The 26,828-nt window shown below is 39.9% G+C and overlaps 2 protein-coding genes across 2 annotated transcripts in view; one reads left to right on the forward strand and one right to left on the reverse strand.

Moving 5' to 3' along the window:
- Window positions 1–26,180, reverse strand: part of FIG4 (FIG4 phosphoinositide 5-phosphatase) — a 74,799-nt gene extending 48,619 nt beyond the window's left edge. The window contains exons 1-7 of the mRNA XM_065735027.1: window positions 26,003–26,180; window positions 10,301–10,399; window positions 9,323–9,446; window positions 6,007–6,163; window positions 4,782–4,832; window positions 2,627–2,775; window positions 1,144–1,272 (exon numbers count right to left, since the gene is read on the reverse strand). Coding sequence (XP_065591099.1) covers window positions 1,144–1,272; window positions 2,627–2,775; window positions 4,782–4,832; window positions 6,007–6,163; window positions 9,323–9,446; window positions 10,301–10,399; window positions 26,003–26,071 — 778 coding nt within the window. The 5' untranslated portion in view covers window positions 26,072–26,180. The remainder of the gene's footprint in view (window positions 1–1,143; window positions 1,273–2,626; window positions 2,776–4,781; window positions 4,833–6,006; window positions 6,164–9,322; window positions 9,447–10,300; window positions 10,400–26,002) is intronic.
- Window positions 26,181–26,519: 339 nt separating this feature from the next.
- The window catches only part of AK9 (adenylate kinase 9), a 56,782-nt gene continuing 56,473 nt past the window's right edge, over window positions 26,520–26,828 (forward strand). The window contains exon 1 of the mRNA XM_065735196.1: window positions 26,520–26,692. The gene's annotated coding sequence lies outside the window, so the exon portion shown is untranslated. The remainder of the gene's footprint in view (window positions 26,693–26,828) is intronic.

The following is a 26,828-nucleotide window of genomic DNA, read 5'->3' on the forward strand; positions in this document are numbered from 1 at the left end:
CATTTACTTCCCAAAAATTTTGTTAACAAGCTTCTGAATTAACATGGCATTGCTGATGACCTAAATCTAATGTCCCAGTAATATACTAAATTCTTAACAGCTAAGATACTGAGATGTCATTTCTTTGGAATGAGATATTAGTTTGGGCTTTCTCTGCTATTACTACTATGTATAAGATAATAATTCCACAGTAACCATGATGGCCTATCATCAGATTCAAGATTCAACAGAAGCAGTATAAAGATAAGAATTCATGCAAATCTCAGTTATTAAAAAAATAATAAAGAGGATTATTAAGAGAACATTTCTTTGTCAGCAATTCAGTTCTGTTCAGCTTTCTTTCTTAAATATTTGTGATAAATACAGTTGAGCCTTAAAATCTTCTCAAGTTCTTTATTACTTATGTCAATGCTTACAAAAAAGGCCTCATTGAGAACAGTCGGCTTGTGTCCTGGTCATGTTTTAAGAACATGACCATATTTAGCCATAATACATAAAAGTAATGAAAATTAAAGGCAACCAATAAATATATGTAGGTTACTCAAAGTAATGCCTCCTGCTTATTTCCATGGAAACTACAACAGTTACAAAGAGCATAAGACAACGCTTATTGATAGAGCAATTCTCAACCACCACCATTAGCTCTGCATTTTTGCCACTGATGGTCAATAGCCTGCATGCCATGCTCACAGTCTGCATCAGTGGAGGAGAACCACTGCCGTTGTCACCACTGCTGAAACAAACCACCCACCACCTCGCTGTGCTGTCATCTGCATATACATTCAATGAGCAACAGTGAATGTCACTGGGTGCCAGTTTTTCCAAATGGACAAATTCAATTCTACATCTTTGCCTCATACACACGTCCATTTCAGATGCCATTTTGTCAGATTGTCCCTCTGCTGCCAGCTGTCACATTGCAACATGTTCATAATGGAGTAGAGGCAGGAAGGTTCAACCTTTACTGCCATGAAATCAACATTCACCTGTCACGTTGTGGGACAACATCATAAAATAGGAGGAGTTACTATTGGAGCAGTTCTTGTAAAATTAAATGGTGATCCTGAAAAGAAATAGTCCAATATATTTCACATACAGTTCTTAAATTGGTAACTGCCATTTGTCTGCTGAGTAAAAGGATACTCGATTGTCCACAGAATCCATGAATGATATACAGCAGCCAATCACGATGAACAGTATTTTTTACAGCCTCCAGAAGCTTCCCGTTCCACACATACTTTTCATAAGGTTTGCTGCAAATTCCAAACACACCTAGGAAGGTTTTACAATGAAAATGCATTAGTAATCAAGAAACAAATTCAACTCCATTGAATTGTTTTAAAATATAAGTTCACTGCATCTTTATTTTGATGTTCCCTTGCTTATAACTCATCATAATGTCTACTCATGTCCTTGAAGTTTGCCATATAAGTAACTTTGCCTAACAGATAACTTCAAGTACTTGCTGAAGCTCTGCATTTATTGAGATTTATAATTTCTCTGCAGCTGCCAGCTCCTGTAGCCTCTTTAATGTCTTTTAACAGACTTTGCAGAATTTTCTGATGCTTCAATAGAGAGAACTCAGCATGGTAAAAGCAGATTTAATAACAAACGAAAGAAATCACGTCATGAATTAAGTTCAGGCAAAAATACTTATGAAGTCCTCATCTAAGAGGATTTCAATTCTGTGTGAGCACTGGAACACTATGCATAGCCATGGCCCCCTGTAAAAAAAAGTATTTTCTTCCCCCCTTCCAACATAAGATAGTTTGGTTTTCTTAACATGTACAAACATCAAGAAATGCAGCTATTGTTGAATCACATATTAACATTCAATTTTTGATGTACTTGGAACCTGAATCCTTACCCTTTTCATCAGATAGAACATTGTATGTTTAAACAAGGAAAAAAAGTGATGGTGCATTACCAACAAACAAAAACAAAAAAATCAAGAAAACCACTATTTATTGGCAATAAAACCTAGAAACATCAATCGAATGAAATTCAATACAGAGGATTTAGGGGAGCAGTCTTTTTGTGGGTTGTTTTCTTGTGGGTTTTTTTTGTTGTTTTTTTTTGTGGGGAGGGAACACACAAAGCATAAGAAAGAAAACAATTTTAATTTCTGATTAATCTTCTTATGAGTACTATGCATATTTCAGATCTAAAGTAAAGGCTGTAGCTTTCAAATGAAATGTTTTCTTAGGCATCCTGATAGTGCTTACAACTTCAAGTTGATACTAATTCCATACAACTCCTCTGTCATCAGTATTTTCCAAAATGAAATAAAAAACCATTTATTAGTACTTAAACAGTTATTCATTCCTATGTTCGCAGTTCATTCCTATTGAGTCCTATGTGTCAGTTCAATAATCAATTGCTGGAAAATGTCAACATGCTCAATTATCTGCCTGAGTTGCTACATAAATTAACCAAAATAGCAATTAATCACCCCTACAAATTGTATTGTTCAAATGTGTAATTGGTAGTTTATATAATCTTTTATTAATTCACAATTTATGAGGGTACTGATCAATATAGAACAGAAAAGCATTTCTAAAAGTGGAATATATTCTAAATGTAGTCATTATCAACAATATTTGCTTAACTAAACATATTTGCTTACCACTTCCACCCTGCGTTGAAAGTCCTTCATCTTCAAATATATCAAAACTTTCTTGTCGGGTCTGCGTTGTTTCAGTTTTTAATGTCTCAAGTGGCATTCTCAAGACAGTAAGATTATACTGAAGAGAGTGAGATAGATCATAGCTGTAACTGATAGACAGTTAATGTTTATTAATAACTGTAGATGAATAGGACTTTTCTGAAAATTTTTACTCCCCATCTAAGCTTTTATTTAACACAGAACTCTATTCTCCATTAAAAAACCTACTTAAACAAGACACAAAAATTCTGATTCTGTAGTGCCAAATGGTAGAGATGTTTTCCAAAAGAAGCTTTATGAACAGAAACTGTTCATGCTACAATAGTTTAAACTGTATTTATATTCGTACTATATTTGAAAACTGAACGTGCCTTTTGAAAAAAAGTGTATCTAAAAACTTCCTTCCCTATGCCCCATAAAGCAATCCAGATTAGATTCCACTAGAAATAACCAGATAAGTTACAAACATTCTAAGGTTTCACAAATTTAAGTACCACCCTCTAACTACTACTACAGAAAAAAATAAATAAATAAAAATTGGTCCACAAAAACTTTCTGACCTCAAATTTATGACTGCACTATAAATACATCTAAGAGTAGAGGATGCTAAATAAGCAAAAGTTGTTTTTTTTTTTTTTAATTAGTTCCATAACAGTAACAAATTCTGCATCTCATGTCTTTTATACTGACAACATTATAGTCATTACTAAATTTTATATGTCATTAGGGTTCTCATCCCCATGGAGAAATCATAAATCAGAAATAGAGACAGATTTCCATTTTAGCCCAAGGCAGCATCAGTGATTATTGGCTTTCTACTAAATTCTAGATATTCATTAATGATATATAACAAATCAGGTATATAGATCTATGGCTTATGTTTATAACATCCAACTCAAACATTCACTGTTTCCATGAACAATTTAAATTAAGCTGGTAAATGCGTTTATCAGACAGTTTTACAAGAAACCTCTCCTTTCTCTTCTACACATAACCACAGAAACACATGTGCTGATAATCACCAAGCTGGTTAAAAAATGGGATTGTTTAATTGTAGGGATGAGAGAGAAGAAAACAGTTTTCAAGATGCACAGATAAAAGCCTTCCCATGCAAAACCATGAAACAGACATGAAACTCAGGTAGCTTTCTTCTTCACTGATACAGCCATGACATAAAGTCTTTACTTTCCAAGAAGATGTTCTAGATGTTAAATACTTCGTCACTTTCAAGAGGATTTTTTGTTTTGTTTTAAAATAATGTTTTGTAAATACTACTACCAGTTTTAGCACCATCTTTCCCTCATTTTTCTACTGTACAAAAAATCTCATGTGTGATAATAGTTGGTCTGGACACAGGAACTTGTCTCAGATTTGGCATCTATTAAAGAGTATGCAAGTGAATCAGTAATCTCAAGAAAGCCTTATGAAAGATATACTCTGTACAGGGTACATCTTAGATGACAATCTATTTCTGTATCTTTGTTTTGGAAGCAAGGGAAGTAAGCTCTATTTCTGTAAAATGAGATCAAGAAAGAAAAACTGACAGGACAAGCAAATGACCTCAAATACACAACTTTTTGGGTCAACATTATCTATTTATTTATTTATGGCAAGCAGAATTGGACAAAGAGAAATCATATTGCTGTCTGACCTGCAGAACTATATCTACTTCAGTTCAATGTACTTATATTTACACCTGCAAGAAAAAAAGTGATGCCACATTTCTAATGATATTCTTCAATTTGTCAGCTATACAGTTTTCTCTCTTCTAAAGTTTCCTCTCCAAATTCATAGATCTCCACACAGTGCTCATGTGCGGATTGACCAGGTTGCACACTAAACAGAAGAGATTACTGCTGAGCACACACTGCTGTTTTTCTGTTAGTGAGATACTAATTTCACTATTGACCCTCTACCCTGTCACTAATATTTCTACAGTTTTCCAGCCTCATAGAGACTCTACTCCTATTTATTCCATTGAAGCATAAAACAGGTTCAGAAGACAGAAAATGGACAGTGTGATCACATCTGTTTTACTCCTCTAGGATAACAACCTAAAAATGTTGATTATCAAAATCAAGTGGAACAATACAATCAGTATGTAACCAATACTTACCTAAAATAGAAGTTGCTAGAAAGGTCCACATTTTGAAAGATTCTCAAATACCTAGAAAGTAATGCAAGTTAAAGGGAAAACTATTACTGACCAGATCAACTAGGTATCATTCAGGACCTCAGCAGCTAACCTGGATAGAAATATCAATTCTTGACCTAAGTTCTCTATCTATCTTACTGAAATTGTTTTGATAGCCAGATAATCTTGCTAGAATGTCAACAATGGGATTAAATAAGGAGTCTTTTTTAAACAGTGTCTATGTATGTGTATATTCTTTAGGCAGTTTAGATACAGCTATAGTTCTATTTTCCATAAACATCAAAATTTCTAGGCCAAAATTTCTAGGACTTACAAAAGAAAATTTCAAACAGGAATATATAACAATTACTGATTTTCAAAGCTATTCTCAAATGAATAAATATCTACTTCACCTGCACATTCTCAGAAGAAACCATAATACTATTTATGAAAGACAAAATGTCCAACACCACAGGTACTGAAATTAGTTACATAATATGTTGTTATATTTTACGAGGGGAGACTGAGGTATACTGCCAGTCATAAACTTCATGTGGAAATCTTTTAATAGTTAGCATCAGCTTCATTTATTACCTGCCATGAGTTTATCATAGTCTACCACAACTCCTAGGTTATTTGCAGTTGGTAGAGACAAAAAAGCAGTTTATTGATACCATTTGACCATTATTTCATAAAAGTTATCCTACTCTGATATAATCAACATCAGGCCCAAATTTCTTTCTTCAGAAAGAAATCACAGATAGACAAGTTTAGCTTCATTTTCCTATGGGTAAGTTTATCACCCTTTATGACACCTACTTTCACAAGACTGACAGTACAGAAAGATTAAATTCAGTAGTCCACTCAAGGCTTCTTGAAAGGCAAAGAAGACCTCTTGGGGAGAGATTACCATGACTGAGTGACTGAAAACAGGATGGTATATAATATAAATAATATAAAACAGTACTAGCATCACACTGCCTTTTTATAGCACAGTGCTCTAACAGCGATATTTACCCCTCCAGGTTAGAGGCCAGAGAAATAGTAGCCTATGCTCGCTCCGTTCCTCTGCACTAATTTATCAACTAAAATAAAATGATTTGAACGACAGAACAGAAGGAAAACCATGACCAAAACAACTAGTTGCAGTTCCTCACTGCTTGGAAAAATATTCAAAAGGTACATGTCATTCATTACCACTACTTACCTGGCTTCATCAGGATGAGTGACTCTTACAGAGTCATTTGGAATGTATATCATGTTTGTATCTTCTATTTTGTATACTGCATGACCTCCAATATCTGCCATTTTTCTTCTTTTTGTTATCAACACAATATAGTAGCCTTCTAAAAACCTGACAAAACCTGTTGAAAAAGCATTACAATGCCATTTGCAATGGTTTGACTGGAGTTAGAAATACATTATTATTATTATCCTGCTGAGGATTTCAAAATTTTTTTGTTTTCCTCAAATTTATAAGTATGTACATGTATATGTAAATAATAATAAAAAACCATGGATCAACTCTTAGAATTCACTATCTACTCTACAGTACATAGGCTTACAGCTATATTCTGATGGTTGGGTTTTTTTGTTTTTTTTTTTACTTTTTTCCCCCTTCATTGTACATATTTTCAGTATTAGTTAGCAGGATAGATTATCCTGAATGAGTTTTTTTTATAGGACTCACATTGTTAAGAGTGAAGCATAGCCCAAAATCTACATTTTCCAGGGCAAGGAGGAAATCCAGTCTCCAGTTTTCTTTACTGGGGAGGAGCAGAAAACAGCAAAGGGTTTGAGGGTATGACAACAACTTCATTCTCTCTCTCTTCTTAACAGCAGGTAATTAAATCCCTTGTCTTCCAGAATCTTGCCAAAATGATCCATTCTCAGCATTAATGGCAATCCTTTCTTGCTATCTCCTTTCTCAGGAAAGACGCTTCACCCTGCTGAAGTCTAGAAAATGCTATATCTGACTTCATTGATTGGAATAAAAAAAAAAAAGAGGCTTCTGAACCCTCCAGACTCATTCTTTCATGCTACAGGGCATAGTCATACTTCTGTACTGAGTTAGAAAACATTAAATACAATAAAAATGTATAAATTCAAATTAGAAAGAGAAATACATAAACATCTCTGAATCAATATTTGTTTCTAGTATAAATATAAAATATTAGTACCATTATGTCACTACCTATAAGTTTAATTAACTAATAAATTGTATCAGTTAGCTCTTGGAAGGTAGCTGCTTTGAGATATTGCCTCAAAGAAATGAACCTGAAACTCAGTAACTGCTGCACTGTCAACAAACGTATCAATGTGAAAAAATAATCCTCACTTGCATTTATATTTAATTTCTTTTGCATTATAACTTTAAAAAGGACAATGTTGGAGGCTGCAATATGACAGCATGAACAACAATTCTTTTCTTCTGCCTTATTATCTCTCTCCTTGGAAAAATGGTCTCACCTCCACAAGATAAGGAGACCCTACTGACAATAAGTAACTAAGTCTTCCATTAGAAGCAGCTAGGCTACTGACTTCCAGTTGCTAAATAGAAGTCAAAGTTCTTCCTGTATCCTCCAGTTAGGGAAACATCAGTAGTCCTTATCTTCTGTATTTCGCCTGAAATCCAACTGGGAGCCAGGCATTTCTCCTTTGCCTGGTTCACTTAGCCTAAAAGCGTTCTCTGGTTTAAACATTGTATCAGCTCACCAATTCATTCACATGCACCATGTCAACGGTTTAAGGGCAGGTTTGGCAGGGTTCTGCAACAATTGGTGCAGGGGACCCACAGACTCACGCCCCAGGAAAGGCGAAGGGGTGAAAGGGAAACGGGAGATGGGCCTAAAAACAAAACAGTGGCAACAATCTGAGGAGGAAAGCTAATTTACTAAATAAGATATCGGAAAGCAAAATAACACAGTATAATTCAATACAATTGGAATTAAAGCTAATAAATAAAACGAGCAAGAGAGTGTCCGATAAACCGAAGGGCTTACGCTAAATGCTGAAGATGAGATGGCAGTGAGCACCCACTGCTGAGTCGATCCCAAAGGAAAAAAAAGAGTGTCCTGTGACATGCAAACAGCTTTTATCTTTCCCTCTGAGAGGAAATATGTAAAAATACAAAGCAACGCAAAGTCCTTTGGGAACGTAGTTCTTCTGAGACAGGTATACCTGAAACTATCGATGATCCACGGAGCTGGAGCATTAACTCTTTAACTCTTAAGGCACTACAGGACGTTATGATGTGGAATACCAATACCAAAACTCCATGACAACCATCTCTAGTTAACAGAGTAATCAAAGAGCAGAGGAAAATTATCTTTTCTGAGTCCGTTAAAAACATCACTGCCCTCCTAACCTTAGCCAGAGGGGAGAAATAAATGAACGGTTACACACCCTCAAATAATACAATCACTGAGCTACTTTTAGATAGGATCCAGAAAGAAGAGGTCTTGAGACCTTTAGAAGTTGAAGATAAATACCTGAAAAACACTAAAAGAGCATAGTATGTCTTCAAAAATAACCTAGAAACAGTACCCCACACGTGATATTCAATAGTCAGAATCTCAGCTGTCCTGTTATTATTATGAATAGTATGTATAAACAAATATACAATTTGAATGAAAAATTTTCATCGAACACTTTCCACATGAATTGACTATCACATATTTAGATAAGAAACAGTGATAGCTTGTGAAAAGAAAGCCAGTGATGTAAGACTATTTAAAGCATCTTTACCTACAGCTACATTATTAACATCCCTCCATTAATAGGAAACACAAACCTGAGAGATTTCTGAAAGTGGATCTACTGACAGGACCCAACTTGTTCCATAGGAAAAAAATATATAGAAGAAAATTTGCATAGTCTGTTATTTTAGAAATAGTAACAGTATTTCATTTTAATTTTGTTGTTAAGCAAAATTCAGGGATGTCTTTTAAAGTAATTCCAGTCTCCACATTTTCTGCTATTTTGTATTTGGATATTTGAGTATATAATCAGGCACAATGTATTTTCTGGGGCTATCAAAGCTCACACTGACATTTACTTCAAAGACATCACCCATCCAAATATTAAAGTCAATATTTGACAACAGGGAGGAAAGTATTGACTTTCAGATGATGGTAGGAGCTATTAAATCCTTGAAGCAATTTTCTAAGATCACAGACAGCTGATCAGCATTTAAAAATGCAGTAACATACTTGTCAGTTATACCATGAAAAAGAAAAATTCAACTATTTCCCTGAAAAAAGTTGACATAAAAAAGTAAGTCATCTTTCTGAACAGAGTGTGATGTTGAATTACAATCTAGTAAGTCTGTTTGGTTTATATATATATGTATATGTATATATATATATATATATATATATATATATATATATATATATAGTCCATGTGCCACATGTAAATCTTCAGTTAAAAAAAAGATAAAACAAGGGAAGGAAGAAAGACATACAGTGTGACACAGTAAGCTTCACCTCCATAAGAATATAACAAACAAACAAAACGCTTACCTACTACACCAAAAGCAGAGACAGCTCGAGATAACCCAGAAGAGCCCTTTTGCCCAATCTTTGTTCTGTTCCCCAGGTCTAAGCGACCAAGAAGTTCCCTCACCTCTTGTTGTGTATATACATGCTTTAAAAGAAAAAAAGTTCCTCAAGTTAATGCTTTGGCAGCTAAATGTTGTTTCATGTCAGAGAAAGGTAGAATTTTTTTAACATAGCGTAAAGCATATTTTTGCCCCATATCTCCTGTTTCACTTCTACTAGCAAGTACTAAAGGATGTTATGAACAAAACCTGCCATTCACCGCAACAGTAATATTCAGAGTCACGTAGGAATTAAGACACTTCTAATTCTGAAGTGTTTAGATTTTAAACCATAACCTACTTGGAAAATTCTTATTTGTAAGATTCTTGCTGCTGTTTATTTTCTTTCAGATGTGATATTTCAGAAACAGAAAATCTGGCTTAATAGAAATTAAATGTATTTAGCACTTAAAACAGCATAACCAAACACAAGGAAATCATCAGGAAAATATACATGATAAACTGAACACCTTGAGAAGTTCTAATTAAAGTGAATGTGCTTTTTTTGGAGATCTTATGCCTATGCCTCATGCTATATGTAGCCATTACCACACTAATATTGTACGTATCTGATATATGAACCTGAGAGAGCTGGGGCTGATTGGTCTGCAGAAGAGAGAGCTCAGAGGAGATCTTTTTAATGTGTATCAAAATATCTGACAGAAGATAGTAAAGATGACTCATCATCTGACAGATGATACTAAAGATGAAAAACTGTACTCTGTGGTATCCAGACTAGACAGTCGTCACAGATCCCTCCCAACCTCAGCTTCCTATGACTCTTTGATTCTGTGCCATACCTTCATTGAAACAGATTAAATACACACTATTTAAATATGCATAGTATCTAATATACAGTAATATTTGGAGTAACTGGAAAAAAAAATAGAGAAGCACTCACCTTATCATCAATTATAACTAAATCCTTTGGTTCAGTGCGATCTATTTTCAAAACACGGTACTTGGTCTCTGCAGGATTACTTCCAACGAGAAAATACCGCTACATCAAAAACAAACAAAAAAGTCAGAAAATGATACAATACAAAGCAACCAAATCCCATTATAACATAACACATCAACAATGCAATTTATACAGCTTCTAGGTTTGATCCATTTCAATGGACCAACAAAAAAAGCAGTATTTAATATGGGTTATTAATGTTCTAAACATCAGTACGTTAGTTAAGTACATTTGTACACAGTCAAACTTTACAACTTAAAAGACTTCATTCACGCCAGTGTACAGGGAAGAAACAATTAAAAACTGAAGAAAAGTGAAAACTTGCTTAGAGAGGAGAAGATGCATCTTACACAAGGCACTTTCCAACTACCTTTTGCACAAGCTATTAACTGCCTTCCTGTTTGCTATGCGAAATTTAGCAGAAGTTTATAGACAAATGTGTGAAGTCTTAAAGTAGTTTGTCTTTTCCAGTAGGCTGCAGCAACGTGTAGCTCAATGAAAGTTTAACCATTGTCTCTTGGTGACACTGCTAAACAAAGAATTACAGGAACAGATAGGCTAGACGAGATGAGTCAGAGTCCTTCTCCACTGAGACTGGATCTCAAATACTCTTACAAATTGAAAGATAGAAGAACTTAAACTAACAGGGAATCTGATGAGAAAATGATAAAGGAAAAAAAAAAGGAAAAGGAAAGATAATTCAACAGCATTCAAAGAAAGGGAAAATTGGAAAAGAAAGAAAAATTAGAAGAAAAAATGGGGGGCAGCACAAATAATGGAAGTCCTATGTTCCATCAAATGGAGGAACTTTCAATAAAAGTTTTGGTTCTGACTGTGAATAAGAACACGTGTACCAAAACCTGTGTGGTGGTCTTAGCAGAAATAAGGACAGTGTTCATGATTGAAATAAAAAGCATTGACAGTGTCAATGATTGAAATAAAAAGCCTACTTTGAAATCAACTGCAATTCTCCAGGTAAATCATCTCCAGTTATATAGCTTCTCATTCCAGTTTGCATGTAATCTGGACCTTTACATCAGATGGGTCTATCTTGCCAAATACAGAGGACAACCAATTTAAGTAAGAAAGAGATTGAAAAAGTCACTTTTGATGTGTGATACAGAATAACGAACTGGGTACTAGCAGACTCAAAAGCAAATTTCACACTAAAATAAAATTACTCAAATAACAAAATAATACTATCATTTTCCCGAATGTTGTTATTTAACTAAAAATTAAGCCACTTTCATAGGTACCTTGCATATGCATAATACAAATGCTTTGACCAAGGCTGATATAATCATCTGCAGATGCTTCAAGACATAACACATCAGGCATGATGTCAATGTGAAATAAGCAAAGCTGAATTTCCTGAGCTTCAAATCCACACAGATACTAACTGACACATATGTGCTTTCATACAGTACAGATTAGAGGAAAGCAACTTATATAGAGAATTAAATCACAAAGAAATAGACAAAAACTTGAAAGAAAGAGGTTTAATGCTTTGATAACTGGAAAAGCATGCTATTTAGCTTTCACTTAGTCACACTAATGAAGGATATTAATGCTGAATTCTCTTTGAAAACTTTTAATGTATGTTATGCATCTGTCATCCCATAGTTAACAGGTCTTCTGAAGTTCTTTTTGAAGAAAGAAAAATGCAAGTACTTTAGTAGTGCAGCAGTTACCTGCATTGCTTTTTATTTCCAATGAAAAAATTCTTACCAATGTTCTTCCACAACACACAAGCTTGTTTTGATCAACAGAGCTGATTAAAAATACTACTTCAACAGAAACAACAAAAACAAGACTACCTTTATTTCTCATTTAAAATATTAAAGGAAGACTGCAGATAAATGGATAGTATGTCTCATTTCTCATTTAATGAAAACAAATTTCAAGTGATTGTCTACACTTAGAAGAATCAACAGTAAGTGCAGACTGCAGAACTGATTTGCTACAGGGTGCTCTCCTTTCTCTAATCCATTTAATCAGTATGGTGCTACCACACAGCAAGATGTAACTCGTTAATAATGCCCAGCCTAGGAGGAAAGCATGGCAAGCTCACGTGAATCTATGCAGCCAGCTCTAAACTTTGATAGTCACATGGATTCAAGGTGTGGGAGAGAAAATCAATAACAACATCCACACAACACTCAATTTCATAATTTACACAAATTATTTATTAAGAAAAAACACTTTAAAAATTCTCCTGCAAAGAAAGGCTGCTGGGGCTGGAGTTTTTCAGCTGGGAGAAGCTCCTGGGGAGACCTCACTGCAGCCTTCCAGCAGAAAAAGGGAGATTATAAACAGGGGGGAGACATTTTACACAGTCTGATAGTGATAGGACAAGGGGGAAAGACTTCAAGTTAACAGAGGGAAGATCTAGATTATATGATACAAGGAAATACTTTACTTAGAAGGTTGTTAAGGTTCTGGACCAGGCTGCCTTGAGAAACTGGGTGATCCACCCCTGGAGGTGTTCAAGGCCAGGTTGGATGGGGCCCTGGGCAGCCTGAGCTGGAGGTCTGCCCATGGCAGTGAGTTGGAACTTGGTGAGCTTTTGAGGTCCTTTCCAACCCAAGATGCTCTGCAATTCTGTGAACTGCAAGAGGGAATGCTGCCATCACCTTGCTACACCTCATACACAAACATTACGGCGCTTACTGAGTGGTCTGGCAGCCCAGTTCTGCTCTTTACTCTGTGCTTCTAAGTGATAGTTCCACACATTATTACAGCCCACCCTTGCTGAAGCCCTTGGCACAGGAAACCATTCCCAGCAGATCCATTCATTCCCACATCTGCACTTCCTGGGAAGGGAACCACAAGGACAGGCAGCTGGTTGGACACCCACCACATAAAGCTGAGTGGCACAAAGGTGGAGGATGGGGCTGTCCTGCTGCATCACCCACCTAAAATAAGCACCAAGCCACTGAGACAGACTCTTGTTTAGAACACACCACCACATATTTTACTTCTTTATGCTGCAGCAGCAAGTAAATGGGCAGAGGAAATATCACATTCATTTGCAACCCCCAGATTATGAATCAAATTGTACTTTAAGAATAAACCCTGCATTTCTATTTGCAGAAAAGAATCAACTGAGGCTTAACAATTTTATGCAGCCCATGATACTGCCGTACAGGTCAGTGATCCCTCCCTTTGTCCTTCTCATTTAATAAGTATAATTGCTCCTGCAAGTGACATCTTTGCTACCTGACATATCATCCTGAATTAAAATATGACAGCACAACTTCAGTTTGTCCAAATAGGAACTGGAATCAAAGACCATATTTAAGATGAAACACGGCACATGATATCCACGAAGACAGACAGATGGACAGTTTCAAATGCTACTAATAAGGAAGTTTGGTTGGATACCTTCCCACTTCCATTATAACAGAAGGATAAAACATCAGGGAGTGCTATGAGAAAGGCACCATTCACATCAGCTTGGTGGCTGCCAGTGAGCTACGCTCAGCTATAGGGTCATCTCAAAGTTCTGCTGCTTACAGTGGTAGCAGAGGGATGGATTAGATGAGAAGTAATCATATCTGCAGACTACTGCAGCTTCAGCTATGATGAATAGTACTTTAAAAGCTCACTTTGAAGTCTTATAAGAACTAATTTACAGGGGGTTGTTTCACATTAGAAAGCTATGTTGTATAATGTGTTAGGGAAAGTCAGTTGAGAACAGAATCAAAATGTGGGTCAACAGACTTGCAGACATCACCTTCTTAGAAAGCCAGGCGCTAGGAAATCTCCATTCAGCAAGGGGGCATCTTAGACACTGCACGTTACAGAATATTTTTATGGAAGTAATAAAGAAGAAAAACTGCAATAATTTTTGAATTTGGACTAGTATTCAAAATTAGGAATACGAGATTAGACTTCTAACTTGGAAAATTTTGGGGAGTGCTAACAATAACTCCAGAGTTATCTGAAAAACATAATATCAGTTCATATTCAACCTAAGTAAGATCTGAAATGAAAACAAAGATGGTAAGAAGACTAACAATTAAAAATTAAACAAAACCAGACATTTCTGTAAGATAAGGAGCAAAAAATAAACCCATATCAGTGACATGTACTGCAATTAAATTTGCTGTAAAATGAATACTAGGAAAGAGTAAAGAAAAAACAGTAAATCAACACCACACTGATCATCACTGGTTCATCACATAGATTAATTTCACTGGATATACTACAATAGTCAAAAAGTTAATAAAAACTCAAATGAGTTGTACTGCCCACAACTATTCTGAATAATTACAGAAAAAGAGAAGAGAATTCACAGGTAAACTGCAGAAACCTGTCTGGGAATTTCTATTTTTATTTTGTTTATTACTCAGTTGAACCAAATAAATGGAAGCATTTTCATGACGTTTCGAGGAATTGCTCTCTACAGCAAATCCACTATATTTAGATAAATGAACAACCTTGAAAAAGAGCTTTCTCAACAGAACACTACACAAGGAGAAACTGCAGCCTTCCTCATACTGTTCTGTGGATGCCGTTCAACCACCACTGAAGATAAATCATGCTGTATTCAGGCTTAGTCTACCTTGGCCTTCACTGAAATTTGTTCTCAAGCGTACTATGCAGATGCCTATGAGATCTGAACTGGAGCTTTACTCCACAGTTATCACTAAGCAACCACAAAATGGGAACAATCATTAGTCACCTTCACCTGGGACTGAGTTTTAACCAAAGAAATCTAATTGAAATGCTTTACACCCTCTTTTATCAATCTTTTGATTTGTACAAAGCAATAAAAATAGCTTCTTCTAAAAGGTGTCTAAGCAAAATAAAAGACTTCTTACTGCAACATGTTGTTTATAAAGGCAGATGAGAGTTCTGAAATCAAACATTCTCTTTTTTTTTCCTCTTTTAACAAAATTACCTTAAATTCCTAGTTTTAAAGTATGACTTGCTTGCTTGTATAGGCTAATCGCCATTAAGAAACGTTAGCACCATAAAAAACTTCTATTTCATTCATCAGTTAAAAAATCAGTGTAGGTCCTCTCCATGAGCGATAGCGTCTTTCAGCAAATGTCCTCCTGGCCAAGAAGAGGGTCCTCCACAGTATACAGTGAGGAGATCTGCTTCACCAGTGTCCTCCCCACTGTCTACCTCATGTTTCTACCCTTTCTTAAGTGTGTTCTCCCTGAGGTGTCACCATCACTGCTTCAAGGGCCAGGCCTGCCCTGTGGTGGAGCCACTGGAACTGGCTGCCCTGAATTCATCTCATAGAGGAGCTCCACAGGCCCCTGATAGCACCTGAACACCTGTAATCGATATAGGAAGACACTTATGGACCAAACCAGCAGGCTGAAAAAAACCACACTGGTTTGCCAGATGAGTAATCTTCACATGAAAACTGTTGTTGGATTAAGCACACCACTGGATCTCTCTGCTTCCATTTCTGCTTAACTAAGCAGCATAATGGTAGCCATTCCTGCTGCCAAACATCCACTCCCCCTTCAGAGCAGGCATGAAGTTATGCAAGAAGAACGTAAGCCTCTTCCTCATATCTTTGTGGTAGTTTTAATACATACTGAACTTGACTGTAGGTAAGAAATTCTTCATGGCATAAACAAGACACTGAATAAGGATCACAAAAATATGGGCTCAACTATAGCAAAGAAAGGAAGAAAAGTAACTGCACATAGATGTAAGACACAGCAAAAACTGCATTATATTATTCTTTCCTATAGATCCCACAGCTATTATGGGAGTATCTTTGACCTTGTACAAACTGGTGGAACAACATGGAGAAAGAAAAAGATGATAAAGAGTGAAAACGTACCTGAAAAAAGCAAAAACTCAATTGGCATGATGTATGCTTCTCACAAGCTGTTGAAGTTCTCAAAACTAAACACTTATAAGATAGGAAATTTTAAATCACAGCCTTCCAAACACTGTTGTCAGGGCATGCATGAATGGCTACTGTATAACCTAAAGTCATGACATTTGATAATTCCCTTGCGACCCAACACAATCAAAGCTTTCTGTCTCAGTTCAGACTTTACTCTTGCTGCTGCTAGCACTGAGTGGTTTCTCAATATTCTCTCTTCTAGTTTTCAGTTAAATTTACTAATTATCCATTTTCCTTTAGCCAAATGAGTCTCCCTTTTTAAAATCTATTCTGATGGAATGCTTTAAGAAACATAAGTAACTGAATCCCTTTTTAGCACCCCATCAATAAAGAAAAAAATATGATCCTTTACTATAATAATAAATATTCTTGATCCTTTGCTCCTCCTAAGAGAGAGCTAGCACCTATGTTACTCACTGGACCTTCAGTGTGCCCATTCCAGTTTGAATTCTTATTTCTTGAACGTGGAGGAATAGAAAGTATGCACAAAACACCATACGAGGCCTCCTTATACAGATACATAAGTATTTCTCATTAGAGATCATAACACAAAAGATCACATCTGCCTTTCTCACAGGTGTACTTGAGCAGCTAAGCCTCCCAATTTTTCTTCAGACAAATTACCCAGATCTTCCTCCTCTCTTGCTTCTGAATAAACTCCCACAAAAGTTTTAAGATGTATAATCTATCCAAGGTGCATTAAGTTTCTTAGTATACTATTCTATTTCAAATTATTTCTTTTATATACTCCTGTGGGTTATCATTATTTCATGTAATCTTGTGCTCTGACTACCCTAATTATTGGCAGTATTTCAGAGCTCGCCCCCATTTGAGGCCAAGATCATTACTGTAATTGCTAAAACACATTGGTCCTAAAGCAATTACTTGAAAAAAAAAATCACCCCCACGAGACAATTCCTTATTGAATTCACAATTAACTCCTCTAATAACCTCCCTTCCAACTGGGGAAGCTATAGACTTGCCTTATGGTGCTGTACTTCAGTACAGCATTTGATTTCAATACGTCAGCCCATCTAATTTTTAGACGAAGGTAAGCAAAACAATAAGGTTAATCTTCCAATGTCTTTGTAAGTCTGGACTGCACTTTATATTATCTACCTCAATTTTCAACTATTTTACTACAGAAAATTATGCACGTCTTCAGTATGGATTAAATATTCCATTTGAAGTTCCAGTCACAGCATCACCCCGGGAATGGAAGGCAGAACAATCTACAAGTAATTATGCAAGTCACATTGCTTAATAAACATGTGGAAGTCATTTTGATACTATGGACATGAACACTGTAGAAGAACCTCATCAGAATAAAATAGTATTAAGCTTCATAATACTCTGAAAATAGGTAAGTGACGTCACTTTACAGAGATGGCACAAAATTATTTATTCTATGTCAGATTGACTCAGGGGAATTATAATTTCCAATGAACTGGCCTACAGCTTTCAGGTGGGCTTCATCTGGGGGATACACACAAGATCAATCCTCTCCTGGAGAAAAAAACATCTCTGTTTCACATTGCTGAAGCATCTTTACTGCCCTCTGGTGTGCATTTCAACAGTAAACATACAAATAACATGAAATATTATTGGCATTGATCTAAGTAGCAGTTCATTTTCCTGACTACTTCTAAATGAGCCTTCAACTTTCCAGGACAAGCAGGAGATACAATTCAAATCTCCGTGGTATTTATTGAACCAAACACATGTTCAAAAGGTTAGACTCAGCAAGTACCATAAATATAAGTATTAATAGAAATACAGAATTTTGCTCCCTGTTATTTCCATTGGCACTGTGAATTCAGTTCTTCTCACCTCTGGAGTCTTTCCTGTCTGACTCCGTTAATTCTACTGTATATTTTTTCCTCAAAAAGAAGAAAAAAAGACTTTCTGAACTATTTTTACTTTCTCATCAATTTTGTCTCATACATTCACAAGAGAGGCCTTTTACTGGAACAAGATGTACCATCAGTGTAAACTCCACTGCCTTTTCCCCACTGCTCACAGCCTAAGTCATCCCTTCCTTGCCTTCTCAAGGTATCCTTAAGGAATCTTGGGGTATAGTTTTGTAATACCTCATATCTGATACAAAGTCTGGTCCCTGCACTCCTATTTCATATCTCACACGTGTACGGCCTTAGGAAAAAACAGAAGAGCAACCCAACCAGGAGGAAGCTATTGAATTTTATGTCTGGGTGATGCTTCCATTAATATCAGTGACTGTCACAGCTGGGAATTTCATGATTAGTAGATTCGTTGCAAAGGAGGCTGCATGGGCCAGAGTTACCTCAGGGAGAAGTGGGAAGTTTTGTCAGCAGGCCAACACGACACTGAATCATCTGTAACTGCAAATTTTCCTCTAAGATTCTCTCTGATTCTGCCATGTCACAATTCACTTTTGGGCTCTCCAGGACAAGAAAGGCATTGACATACTGGAGTGAGTCCAGTAGACGGCTACCAACACGATCAGGGAGATGGAGCACATGGGAAGAGAGAGTGTCTCTGGAGAGCTGTTTTTGTTCAACTGTGGTTCTAAAATGATCCTATGAGAAGGCATAGGTAACGCAGGGCCAAACTCTTCACAGGGGTGAACAGTGGATAGACAAGTTGCAATGGAGGTATATTGAATCATGCGGGACTGTAACTTAGTGTATTTATTTATTTATTTTAATCCTGAGAGTATTTAAGCTCTAGCCCATGTTGTCTGCAGAGGCTACAGAATCTCCATATGCAGAGTGTATGGGAACTGCTGAATCACGGCCTGAACCACTGATTGGTCACCTGAGGTGAGCACCAAGTCAGCCATGGGGGCACAGGTGAAGGTGATATACCTGTGTGGGTGGAAGGGGTGGAGCCTAGTTCCTCCTCTCTCAAACCCCATTTAAGGGCTGACCACCACCAGGGAAGGATCTCTTCTTGGAGATCCCTCCCATGTGGAGTCCTCTGCGAGCCTTGTCATCTTAAAGGTGAGCCATCTTCTCTTTTGTATTACCTGTATAACTGTTTGTATAGAACTACTTGAAATATACCATCTTCTATACTATTCCCTGGTGGAGTATCGTCATCAGGAGTTATTTACTCTACATTTGGCGAGCCAGGCAGCTCTAACTAAATCCATAATGTCGTTTATTTGGAGTATATTTAAATGGGCCAAGGGGGAGAACGTTACCCCCCTAGAGCAGACAATCCCTGGTCTAATTCCAGGATTCATGGGGTCACCCTACTATGGATTGGCATCCGTTATTGAGAAATGGGGACCCATGCGGGTTCCAGGGACTGCCGCTCCTTCTCCATCTTATTTGACTGACTACTTTGTAGGATTAGATAAAGACATACTTATTACCAAGGAGCGGCGGTTAGCTGCCTCTGCAGTAGCCTGGCCATTAGTAATGGCCATACTCAAGTTAGATGTCGCAAATGTTAATATGGAAACTGAAAATCAGTTATTACGAGACCGTATTGAGAAACTGGAACAACAGCTGGGTACGTTAACAACCAAAAAGCCTGGCCTAAATGTCCCCACAAGACAAATAAGGAATATATTGGTAGAAGACACCCCAAAATCAGAGGAAGAAGACTCTGATATGACAGGGGAAAAGATCTCTAAGGCAGATCTCAAAACTCCATCTATGATGGACCCATTCGAGATTCGGCCTATTATAACTCAAAAAACAAAGAAGGTACAGGATAGACCAGCAGGGGTGCCTCCTGATCAATGGCCCCCTGCAGAAACCTGCCTCCATGTGACCGCTCGTCCATATACAGCTAATGAGTTGATGGACCTAGTACAACGGTTCCATCAGAAACCAAGAGAAAGCATACCATCATGGCTCCTAAGGTTATGGGATGCAGGAGCTGAAAGTGTTTTAGTAAATGGAACAGAAATGTCAAAATTAGCATCTATAACGATAAACCCGGCATTAAGACAAAGATTATATGCAGCTGTCCATTATAATGAGGAAAACCATTCTATTATAGATTGGTTGATGGCTGCATGCCGCTTAACATGGCCCAATAAAACCGATATCCCTCTTAATACTGGTTTGTGGTCCTCTATGGAGGACCTCCAGACCTATATCAGAGAACTGGGTATGAGGGAGGCTCTGTATGCGGACACTTTTGAAAGCCCCGATACGGAAAAATTTACAGCGGGCATGAGAGATCTAATACTACAGCAGGCCCCCTCCCACCTATATGGGATGTTGGTTTCCATATTAAATCCGTTGGTGGCATCAGAAGCCATCGTACAGCAGGCAGCCCAGTTAGTAGCAGACTTAGGGGAGACGGAGCGCGTAAGAACCAGGCGTAATGTTCGTATAGTGGAAGATGCTGAGGCCTTCCCTATTAGAACTAAAAAGCCTGCTCCACGGATGCCCCGATCAGGCCCCGTACGGGTATCCCGGAGGACTATGTTTAATGATCTCATACGGGCTGGGGTTGCATTTACCAAAATTGATGGGCAACCCAACCATGTTTTGTTACAGCTGTGGAAACAGCTTAGAAATGATCAGAAATTTCAGAGTGCTCCCAGAAAATCGGGAGTACGAATTATAGAAAAAACACCAACAACAACCTGGAATTTGGCTGACTTTATAATACCGAACAGAAGGAAAAAATATCCGCAGGTGTCACAGGCTACAGTGCCTGAGCCACCTGTGGCAAAAGATTTAGATCTGGCAAAATTCATGGATTAACGGAAAATTCTGGTCCCCATAGGGCCTCTAGCTGTGACCGGAGGCCCTATGTAGAACTAACAATATTCTGGTCCAGGACAAATGTGCAGAAGGTGATGGCTCTAGTGGATACTGGCGCAGAAACATCGATTATATATGGAGACCCAACGAAATTTAAGGGTAATAGAGTGATGATTGGTGGGTTTGGGGGACAGACTATTCCAGTCACCCAGACGTGGTTGAAATTGGGGGTTGGGCGTCTCCCGCCCCGGGAGTATAAGGTGTCGATTGCCCCAATTCCAGAATATATCTTGGGCATAGACATTCTATGGGGTCTGGCTCTCCAGACAACTGTGGGAGAGTTCAGACTACGGCAGAGGTACATTAGTATCCGGGCAATACGGACAATATTGAGGGGCCATGCGAAACATGAGCCCATTTGTTTGCCAAAACCACGCCGGATTACTAATGTAAGACAGTACAGACTCCCGGGTGGACAAGAAGAAATATCAAAAACAGTGCAGGAATTAGAGAAAGTAGGTATTATAAGGCCTGCACACAGCCCATATAATTCCCCCATATGGCCAGTACGGAAGTCGGATGGAACATGGAGAATGACGGTGGATTATAGGGAACTGAATAAGGTCACGCCGCCCATCCATGCGGCCGTACCCAATATTGCCTCCTTAATGGACACTCTTAGTAGGGAAATTAAAACCTACCATTGTGTCCTGGATTTAGCGAATGCGTTTTTTAGCATACCTATTGCTAAAGAATCACAAGATCAATTTGCATTTACGTGGGGAGGCAGGCAGTGGACCTTTCAGGTCTTGCCACAGGGGTACGTGCACTCACCAACATACTGTCATAATTTGGTGGCACGTGACCTGGCTGATTGGAGGAAACCAAACAGTGTGAACCTATACCACTATATTGATGACCTCCTGTTAACATCCGACTCACTGGAAGCAGTAGGGGAGGCAGCAGATTCATTAACTGCCTACCTAAGTGAAAGAGGATGGGCTATCAATCCTCAAAAAGTGCAAGGTCCAGGACTGTCCGTAAAATTTCTAGGGGTAGTCTGGTCAGGAAAGACCAAAGTATTACCTGATGCCGTCATAGATAAGGTTCAGGCATTTCCAGTCCCTACAACACCAAAGCAGCTGCAGGAATTCCTGGGTATATTGGGATATTGGCGTTCCTTTATACCTCATTTGGCGCAGCTGCTGAGACCTTTATATAGACTTACCAAAAAGGGCCAATTATGGGACTGGGGGAGAACAGAACAGGATGCTTTTCAACAGGCGAAACAGGCAGTTAAACAAGCCCAGGCACTGGGTATATTTGATCCTACCCTTCCAGCTGAGCTAGATGTTCACGTAACTCAAGATGGCTTTGGCTGGGGCCTGTGGCAACGTCAGAGTTCTGTTCGGACCCCCATTGGATTTTGGTCTCAGGTGTGGCATGGAGCAGAGGAAAGATATAGTATGATTGAAAAACAGTTATTGGCTGCCTATTCTGCATTACAAGCGGTAGAGCCAATAACCCAAATGGCCGAAGTTATAGTCAAGACTACATTGCCAATCCAGGGGTGGGTAAGAGATCTGACCCACCTTCCTAAGACGGGGGTGGCCCAGGCGCAGACGGTGGCACGATGGGTTGCCTATCTCAGTCAGAGGAGTAGTCTATCTTCCTCACCGTTGAAAGAAGAGCTTCAGAAGATTCTTGGCCCAGTAACGTATCATAGTGATGCACCAAAACAAACTTCGGTTGCTCCACCACAGAAGAGTCCCGTCCAGGAAGGAAAATATCCTATTCCTGAAGATGCCTGGTACACGGATGGGTCCAGCAAGGGCAACCCAAGTAAGTGGAGAGCAGTAGCGTACCATCCTGCCACAGACACAATCTGGTTCGAAGAGGGGGATGGTCAAAGCAGCCAGTGGGCAGAGCTGCGGGCGGTGTGGATGGTTATAACCAAAGAACCTGGTGATGGTATCCTGAATATTTGCACAGATAGTTGGGCTGTGTATCGGGGGCTCACTCTTTGGATCGCACAGTGGGCCACCCAGGATTGGACTATCCACTCCCGACCGATCTGGGGCAAAGATATGTGGTTAGACATATGGAATACAGTCAAACACAGAACTGTGTGTGTCTACCATGTTTCTGGTCATCAACCCCTACAGTCACCAGGAAATGATGAAGCCGACACACTGGCCCGAGTTAGATGGGTTGAGAACTCTCCATCTGAGAATATCGCTTACTGGCTACATCAAAAGCTGCGGCATGCTGGGCAGAAGACCATGTGGGCAGCCGCTAAAGCGTGGGGACTGCCCGTACAACTATCGGACATCGCTCAAGCATGCCGAGACTGTGACGCCTGCTCTAAGATAAGACCGAGGTCGTTGCCTGAAACTACAGCCCATCTTGCTAGAGGACACAATCCTCTACAGAGGTGGCAGGTTGATTATATTGGGCCTCTCCCTCGGTCTGAGGGGGCGAGATATGCCCTAACCTGTGTCGACACCGCGAGTGGGCTAATGCAGGCCTATCCAGTACCAAAAGCCAACCAGGCATACACTATAAAGGCACTCACAAGGTTGATGGCTGCCTACGGGACACCGCAAGTCATCGAGAGTGACCAAGGAAGTCATTTCACGGGTGCAGTGATACAACGCTGGGCAGAAGAAAATAATATTGAGTGGCGATTCCACCTGCCATATAATCCAACGGGGGCAGGCCTTATCGAACGTTACAATGGTATTCTCAAGGCTGCCCTGAAGACAGACTCTCAGTCCCTGCAGGGGTGGACAAAGAGACTCCATGAGACCCTGCGGGACCTGAATGAAAGACCTAGAGATGGCAGACCCAGTGCCTTGAAAATGTTACAAACAATATGGGCCTCCCCACTTAGGATCCAAATTACGGGCACCGATAATGAAGTGAAACCTCAGATTGGCAATGAGAACAACCTTCTGCTCCCTGCCCCTGAGGACCTAGAACCAGGTACCAATAGAATAAAATGGCCCTGGAAGGTGCAGGTAGGACCACGATGGTGCGGCCTACTTGCACCTTGGGGGAGATTATTGGAGGTGGGGGGTTCGGTAGCTCCTCCGGTTATAGGTACATGGCCTACTGAAATAATGGTTAACACTCCAGTCTTCATTGCTAAGGGGACCCCTATCATGTCTCTGTGGCAGATCAGGACACCCCCTTTGGTGCCTGATATAGTCGTACAGCCACAGACATCGGGTCAAAGGGTTTGGTACAGGCGACCAGGGCGTGCCCCTGTACAAGCTGAAGTGTTAACCCAAGACAGGAATACGGCCTGTATCTTGCCCTGGAAAGCGGATCTTCCCCTCTTGGTACCTCTAAAACACTTGTATTACTCCCCATAAGTCTATGAATCACCAGAAGGAATCAAAACAATACTGCAGTGTTCCAGAGTTGTTATAAGACCATGTGAAGCATCTGGTGATGGTCTAACCGGGACTGATGACACGTAAGATGGACCTGCACTGTATGATTACATGCTTCCAGTAGATACCACCGAGCACTGGCCCAAAGAAGAGTTCGACGGATGCGCCGATCATCACTCATATCAGATTACATCAGCATGCGTTGCGACGGGCAATTATGTAAGCGTCGCGATGTATTGGGTCTCTGTATCAAGGGGAACTCACCTTATGGTTACTTGATCAGTGGTTCATGTCGTGAAGGGGTGGAGTGTATGGGAACTGCTGAATCACGGCCTGAACCACTGATTGGTCACCTGAGGTGAGCACCAAGTCAGCCATGGGGGCACAGGTGAAGGTGATATACCTGTGTGGGTGGAAGGGGTGGAGCCTAGTTCCTCCTCTCTCAAACCCCATTTAAGGGCTGACCACCACCAGGGAAGGATCTCTTCTTGGAGATCCCTCCCATGTGGAGTCCTCTGCGAGCCTTGTCATCTTAAAGGTGAGCCATCTTCTCTTTTGTATTACCTGTATAACTGTTTGTATAGAACTACTTGAAATATACCATCTTCTATACTATTCCCTGGTGGAGTATCGTCATCAGGAGTTATTTACTCTACAGCAGAGATACTCCTAAGTCAGTCCTGAGCAACACGTTCAAGCTGAGACTGCTTTGAGCAGGGGTTAGACAAGATGATCATCCAAACTCCCTTCCAACTTATGGAAGTCTTTGTTATTCCAAAATGACTTGTATAGCATTTTGCCTTTTCAAAAGAGGACTTGAATCAGAACTTCAGGACACAAAGCACTGCAATTCAAACTAGTACAGCACACGTTTTTGTTTTTAAATAAGAGCATATAATCACATTCAGGGAAAATACTCCATTTAAATCACGAGTAGTGACTGAGGGAATAGTTTTGAGACACCACTACGCAGCTGAAACATTTCCAATGTACATGTTGATCCATACAACGCTACTTCCCACAGCTGACCAAAGCCTACTCTAGCACTCAGGACTGCTGTTTCACACCTTACTGCACACAGCAAAGATTGGTACAGCAAAGCCTGCCCACTCAGGCAATTACTGCCAGTTCTCTCCCATCAGACATGAAATAATAGGGTTCCTAAACTAGCATGGTCCCTCCAAAAGGTCTACAGCATTGTAGCTGACAGGACCCTGCAGCACAACACGGCCTCTGTAAGCAGCAGGATGTCTCTCAGACCAAGCCTTAAAGCTCAGCACAAACTAAGCCAGCTATACATGCATGCCAGTGCCAAAAGCTGAGCCTTGGCTCTCTGAAAAGCAGCAAGAACTGCACTCCAAGAATAACAAAACTCAGTAATCCAGAACCATACTGAGGAATTGTATTTCCCATTGCCCTTTACCCATATGAAATACAGTTTAAAAAGTATTTTCCAGCAACAATGAGAATATGCATTAAATCAGTCATCATAATTCCTTCAGGCTTTGGAGACAAAGAAACACACTGGAGCAAGAGCAGCCTCAACTCCCCCTCCTTTTACTGGCACCAATACTTCTGCACAGTTCAATCTTCCCTGGGCTGATCAGTGGGAATCAGCACAGCAGCACAGGGGTGCTCACGCCGAGCTACTTACAGCCCTGGTCTCGTACAGCACCAGCTTCTGCACTGAGCTGATCAAGGGGGCGGCGGCCGCCGCCGGCATGGCGGCCCCACGGCACCGGGGTTTGGCCCCGGCCCCGAGACGTGACGGGGAGCGGCGGGCCGGGTGACTCCCGCCGGGCAAGCGGTCGGCAGCCACGGGAAGAAAACGCCGCAGGACCGGAGACAGTGACACGGCCCAAGCAGAAGGCGGAAGGGCAGAAGCAGCACCGCGCTTGCGCACAGCGGCGGGTGAGACAGCGCCTGCGCCGCCGCCCCATGGCCGGCGGGGTACAGCGGCAGCACGGGACCGCTCCTCGGGGCGGGTGGGCGCCGCACCGGTGGCCCCAAAGGAGGGGGGTTCAGCACTAAGGACAGCTCCCGGGAGAGACCCGGACCACCCCGAGTTCCGCGGGGAGGAAGGGAGAATGGAGAGGAGCTAACGGGAAGAGGCGGGGCTCTCCTGTTGCCGGGTGACGAGGACGCCGGGCTGCCCCGTGACGGCTGGGAGGAGAGAGCCGCGGCACGGCTGTTCGGCTGGTCAGCGTCGGGGCTGCTTTAATAAAGGCTACAGGCAGCGAGGCAGGAAGAAGTTGCTATCGACATCCATACGGCTGCAGCTGGGGGTGGTTCCAATATTCCCTCGTTTTGCCGAAGCAGCTCCTAGCGCTTATACACACATTGAGTACACTTTCTGAACACTTTCCCTTCTTATAACATCTTTTATTACGAAGCAATTTGCCTTGTGTCGCGTTATTACTTTTAAGTAGCTGTCATTTAATGCATATGTGAACTGTATTTTATAACAAGCTTTTTTTTTT

Source organism: Cyrtonyx montezumae, unplaced genomic scaffold, assembly GCF_038088225.1.
Source record: "Cyrtonyx montezumae isolate F1298 unplaced genomic scaffold, pur_monq_1.0 scaffold_0, whole genome shotgun sequence".
NCBI lineage: Eukaryota > Metazoa > Chordata > Aves > Galliformes > Odontophoridae > Cyrtonyx > Cyrtonyx montezumae.